We start from the raw sequence: 6000 nt of genomic DNA, 5'->3' as shown, positions 1-6000 counted from the left end.
CCCTTTCAGCCAAAGTCTGCCCAGTAACCCACAGGTACCAGCCTGCAGCTGCCAAATCTTCGGCTCCTCTGGGAAGAGCCACATTCAGTCCACACACATTAGACACCCTCGCCTCTTCCTCTCTTCCCTCTCTGTCCCTCTCTCCGGATGTCCACTCGTTCTGTTTGAAATATAGATAAGCTGTCAGCAGCCTGTCTCCAGCTCTCTGAGGCAGTTCCTGGCACATATGTTTAAATCATGTCAGCAGACATGACCTGGGGCAGGGTCACTTTCCAGCTCGGCAGCGGTCAGCTGGACTTGAACACAAACCCACTGAACTGTGCAGACAACTTTGTCGATGTGTGGATTAAATTATAGAATAATTTTAAAGCAATAATCCACAATATCATGATATCAATAAATCTCTAGTTAAGGGCTTGTTCTTCTTGCAGTGTGCTCTTTTGGAGAGGCCAGCAGCTATAGTCAGCTTGAATAGATTCACAGCAGTTGCTATGGAGCCCAGTGGTGAAACAGTCACAGCAAAAAAAAAAAAAAAAAAAGAACATGAAAATGTACAAAGATTTCTCAAACCACTTCAATTGCATGGGAGATATTTCAGACCCAGCCAAACAATATTAGATTTTGAGACATATTTTTCCTCACACTGCAGACAGCTACTTTTCATTTAATTCTGAAGTTAGAAGATGCTTGAAACTTCCTCGAGTCATTACAGTGAACATCAAATTGTTTGTCAGTGCTATATTATTGCAGCATGTCATTGTTTGAAAGTAGCACCCTGTGCAAGAATAATTTATTTTATAATGTCATTTCAATTACACAACTCAAGTCCTCTACTTATATGTCATACAAAGTTCAATGGAAACCAGTGGCATCTTGGATCTAACATGCTAAAACACTGGTAAGACCTGTTAATTAAGATGCAAGAATGAAGGAAGGCGAATTATTTTCTACTAAGGGTCACAACTTGGAGGTGATGTAAACCTGTAAAATCTGTATCTGGATAGAAAATATTTCCTAAGCCAGACTGTGCAGGAATATATGATGCATGATGCACAGCTGCTGACAGCTTCCTGTCCAAAGCGCCGTGTGCTAGAAGCCGATGTACAACAGCAGGTCTGCTGCGAACATGTCCATGAATATCAGGAACAAACAAGTTCCAAGTGTCAGTCTGGGTGTCTGGTGCTGATCCTCTCCTCTGTCTGTTGGGTGCTGATTTAAACTGCTGCATGTCACCCGGTGTCACTCGCTGTCACCCTGATATCTGACTCTCTCCCCCCTCCCGTTTGCCTCTGTGTCTTTCAGTCCCAGCGCTGTCACTCCCTGTTTTTAGTGCGACTGTATTTGCATGCCTCGCCTTGCGACCTTGAGCATGTGAGTCACGAAGTGGTTGGAGAACAATTTTACTGAGGGTGCACGGTGGGTTTTTTTTTGGGGGGGGGGGGTTTGCAAGTGTAAACATCTTATTCTCAGTCGGCCCGCTGGCTGCTCCGCTCAGCTCTCAGTCAATAGGCGCAAGATAATGTTTATTTGTGCACGCAACCGGTGCATTCCCCTGACGGACTCAACGCCCCCAGCAACTAACTCCTTCTCTTCCACTTCCCTAGTTCTCTCTCCTCTGCTGAACGTCTGTCTGCATTATCACCAGAGACAGACTTCCCCCTGTAGAGCAAACACACAACCCTTGTCGATCTCACCTGACTGATCCCCGTCGCACTGGCAGGGAACCGATGGCGGGCCTCAGCGCCTTACATTTTCCAAAAAAACTGTTCTTTCCAATTATACAGCAAGCGTGAAGGCCTGACGAATGAGGTGTTGGAGCGTTGGACTGAGGGAGGAGGGTCGGGGGGGGGTGAGGAGGAGGAGAATGCAAAGGGGTGGGATGGAGGTGAACAACGACGATGACTGTGTTTGAGCGAGCCCATAGATGTCTGAGAGATGTCTTCAATTGAGCGCACATGGGTCCTAAATGGGTTTTCGGAGGGGGGGGGAATAAAAGAGCCTGTCATCCCTCCACTCTATATCTCCCTCTGTCTCGCTCACTCCCTCCTTCTCTTTCTATCTTCCTTTCCCTCCCTCTCTACACAGGCTCTCCAGCCTCCTCTCATCCCCCTATTATTAGGGCCCTGTAATGAAATGTGGAGTGTCTCATATTGGTGCCTGGGCCCCGGCAAACTGTATTAGTGTGTAAATGGTGTGGGAGTAATGAGAAAGCACTAAGGCCAGCCAGGAAGACTGGACCGTGGGGTGTGTATTGTGTGTATTGTGTGTATTGTGTGTGTGTGTGTGTGTGTGTCTAAATGTAATGTGCATGTGCATCAAAGAAATAACAAGAGACATTGGGTGGAAAGGGGTCCCAGCTCACAGGGGCCAGATGCCAATCCTGCGATTGTTAGCCTCCAACAGAAGAGAAGCTTAGAAAATCTATTTGGTCAGCAGCACACAATCTCACGAGTGGCCTAAAGCATCCACGTCAATGTCTTTATGTGGCTCACTTAATTCAAGTCTTTTTAAGGTGAATTATGCAGGCTTAGCAAAAGGATTTATGCTCTAATGCCTCACGGACTGACTTCATTAAATCAGCGGCTACATTTTGCCATCGCTAAAATCTGTCCATCTTTTTTAGAGCAATGGTTTTCAGCCCTGATCCCCAGGACACAGAGTACTGCTGGTTTTAAATCCTATCAGCTATTGCATTCACCTTGCTTGCTAGTTGTAATTAGCCTCTGTTTGGCTGTCAAGCACAAAAAACCAGCAGGGCTCTGTGTCCTGAAAAACACTGATGTAGCGCATAATGTCTCCTCTCGTTTTTTTAACATCCCAGATGGAAATACCTGCTCCTTTCTTTTACATCGTCTCCCTGCATAATGTATAAAGTGCACATTGCTCACACAAATGGCCCACACCACTGGCTATGTAATAAAGGGTTGTGTGCGAATGTGGCTGACTGATATCATTCCATTTCCTCTGGCCTGGAGGGCCTGAAGGAGCAGCAGAGACAAGACAGACACACTCCATCCAGTAAATACTCTTTTCACGGCTGGATCTTATTATTTTTTTTCCTCCTTCTCTGCAGATATGCTGCCTAAGTCGGTGGAAAGCGTCTTCATCTTCCAGGAGGCGAGGGAGGGCGAGCCGAACGCGGCCACTCCGACATACGACGCCATCGTAGTGGAGCAGTGGACTGTCATTGATGTGAGTGGAGAGGTCTTTCTGTTTGTCACAGTGTCACAGGTTTTGTGCTGTCTGCCACCAGTGGAGAGGAACATCTGAGGAAATTTGTGCGTCATTTTTTCAGTACATGCTGTACACTCTATTTAGCCTGGGCTGGGTCATGTAGGGATAATATTATAATAGACTGATGACATTTTTCAAATTGCTATGATTTCAGGCTATTTGAGATGAAAACTGTAACATAGGAACTGCACTGCGTCCATCTTGGATGATTCTACATGTCACAATTTATGTGCAGTGCAGGAAGCAGACTGCCCTATAGAGGTGATAGGAAGTAGAGGTGTGGGGGTCAGGGTGTGGTACGTCTGACTTCCATGCCGGACACCAGAGATTGCATCCTGTCACACACCTTAATGTTTGCCTTTTTCTTACGATATTTCTATTTTCCTGAACCAAAACCAGTAGTTTTGTCTCATGCCAGTCATCACAGTGGAGCTAAGTTAATACCTCTGATGTCCAAAGGAGTTACATTTGCCCAACAGCAATATATCCATCCATCCACACATTTACAATCACTTAATCCAGGGTCACGGTGGCAGCAGCTCAAGCCACGTAGTCCAGTCGTCCCTCTCCCCAGCAGCATTTTCCAGCCCCTCCTGGGGGATCCCAAAGGGTTGCCAGGCTAGATGAGATATGTATTTCTCCAGCTTGTTTTGGACCTACCCCAGGGTCTCCTATCAGTTGGACGAGCCTGGACGACCTCCACTGGAAGGTGCCAAGAAAGCATCCTAATCAGATGCCTGAATCACCTCAACTGGCTCCTCTCGACGTGTAGGAGCAGATTTGGAAATTATGTGTTAGACAACGCTATCATCAAAACCAATGAGGGATTATCTTATATAAGGTTGGGGTTTGATCCCTCCAGTACAGTTCTGTTATGGTGGCTCATATTGGCCCAACAGGACATTAATGTATGTTCTTCCTATAACTTATCAGCCATCAGTAATGTTTATATCAATAATGTGGTATTCAGAAGATACATTAAACCTACAGTACATCACCCAGCCCTATCTAGAGAGAGTATAGAATAGATAGAAATCAGCTGTCACTCAGATATTGTGCCCTTTCTACCCCCTCCTCACTCTTCAGCCAACCATTCTCCCAAAAACCCGAAAGGCAAATCTGGCAAATCTCAATTTATGGGACATGTGTTGTGGTCGCTTGTCTTATCAGGAGCAAACAAACCCTTATCTGCCGCCGATTAGTGTCCCTCCTCAGCACAAGTTCCAAGTTGGAAATTGATTTCTGTCTGAGTTGAAGGGTTTGCAGCCATTTCATTGCCTTTCATCTGTATGTATGTGTGTGCGTGTGTCTGCAACTGTATGTGCATGTGTTTGTGTCCACGAAGAGTGCGTGGATGGCTTCGGTTTTGTGTGTCTATATGTGTTTGCCGATGCTATCTCAGTAATTGAATTTAGACTTTTTGCAGCCCAAGGCTTTCCAAGTGTGAAAGGAGACTTTTGTCCCCAATATGTGGCTCTCTGATTGTCCAACTCAGCGCTGATGGCCACATGTGCCAATAAAAAGACTCAGTCATCTGGTGGCTGCAGCAGGAGAACCCCACCCCTCCTCTGAGATGAATGGTAATATGGTTACAGCTTAATGGATTTCAATGCCTCCTCAGAAACGTCAGCAAACGACACTGAACCGACACCCAGTGTTCCAGGAGATCCAATCAACTGTTCCACTGGGACTTCATCAAAAACTGTTTCACTCGAGCGATCTGCACTGTGCCAAATCAGATTGACAACACACTCTTTCACAAAGGGCGACCAGGGTCTCACATCATACCCATTCATTCATTGTGATAACTGCCTAAAATTGATATGCAAAGCATCCTCAGAGCTCATTATTGTTTCAGTGCTCGGATAATTACAATGAAAAATAAGGCGGAATATTGATTGCGGGTATTTTTGTCTTCTTCGTCTTTTTTATATATGTCATTTTCTTTCCTGCCTAACGCTTTATAGTTGTATTTATCCAAAAGTCTGACAGGTGGTTGGATGTATGAAGCTTACAGAGGAAAAGCTGTTTCACAGAGGGCATGCAATCATTTACATTGTCGTCAAGTGGGAACGTATCATCTCAGGGACGGTGTCTGTTCATTTTCAAGGGTTGTAATTGTTTCTTTTATAAATGAATTACAACTGATCAGAAGATCTGCATGTGAAAAGTGCGGAGATTCTAATGGCGGTGGATCTACAGGTGTTCGCAAAGCAGTAGAGCGGCAGTGAGCTGCAGGATGCAGCAGTTATATCAGCACATACAGATGCATAATACTGTTCACAATACTGAATACTACACAGAAAATAAATAGGATTTATTAACACAAATGAACATTGGGATGTGGAAATCTGCAAAATTAGCCGTGACAGCGCTGCATGGATGTGTGGCATACAGCATGTGCTGTGGTGGTGCTGACGGTGCAAAAGCAAAAGAAGGTTATTTCGGGCTGGATGTCATCTCTAGTGAAGAGACAGAAGCTGTGTCCCAATTCAGGGGCAGCATCCTTCAGAGGCTGCATCTGAAGACCAATTGCTTCACAGCAACTAGGCTGAGAAATGTGTCCTTCTTTACGAAGGCTCCAGTGGGTGGATCCTTTGTGGCCCAACCTATCCCAAGATTCATTGCATGCTGGTGATGAAAATAATATGGCAGCAAACAGCGTGAACACTTTTAAATTAGTGTTGGTGTCGGGTTTCAGCTCAGTTCAACAGCTAATGGTGCAACTGTTAAAATCCAGGGCCTTAAAATGCGTTTTTGTGAAAA

General features: G+C 45.3%; 1 protein-coding gene across 2 annotated transcripts in view; it reads left to right on the top strand.

The window, feature by feature from the left end:
* Nucleotides 1-6000, top strand: part of LOC139613176 (raftlin) — a 101178-nt gene that overhangs the window by 74045 nt on the left and 21133 nt on the right. For both annotated transcript variants that reach the window (XM_071469588.1, XM_071469587.1), the window contains exon 7: nt 3074-3192. In XM_071469588.1, coding sequence (XP_071325689.1) covers nt 3074-3192 — 119 coding nt within the window. The remainder of the gene's footprint in view (nt 1-3073; nt 3193-6000) is intronic.

This window comes from Trachinotus anak, unplaced genomic scaffold (assembly GCF_046630095.1).
Source record: "Trachinotus anak isolate AG129_WGS33_773 ecotype Australia unplaced genomic scaffold, CSIRO_AGI_Tana_v1 ptg000032l, whole genome shotgun sequence".
Classification (NCBI taxonomy): Eukaryota; Metazoa; Chordata; class Actinopteri; order Carangiformes; family Carangidae; genus Trachinotus; species Trachinotus anak.
Note: the sequence above shows the minus strand (reverse complement) of the source record. Positions and strands in the feature narration are given on the sequence as shown.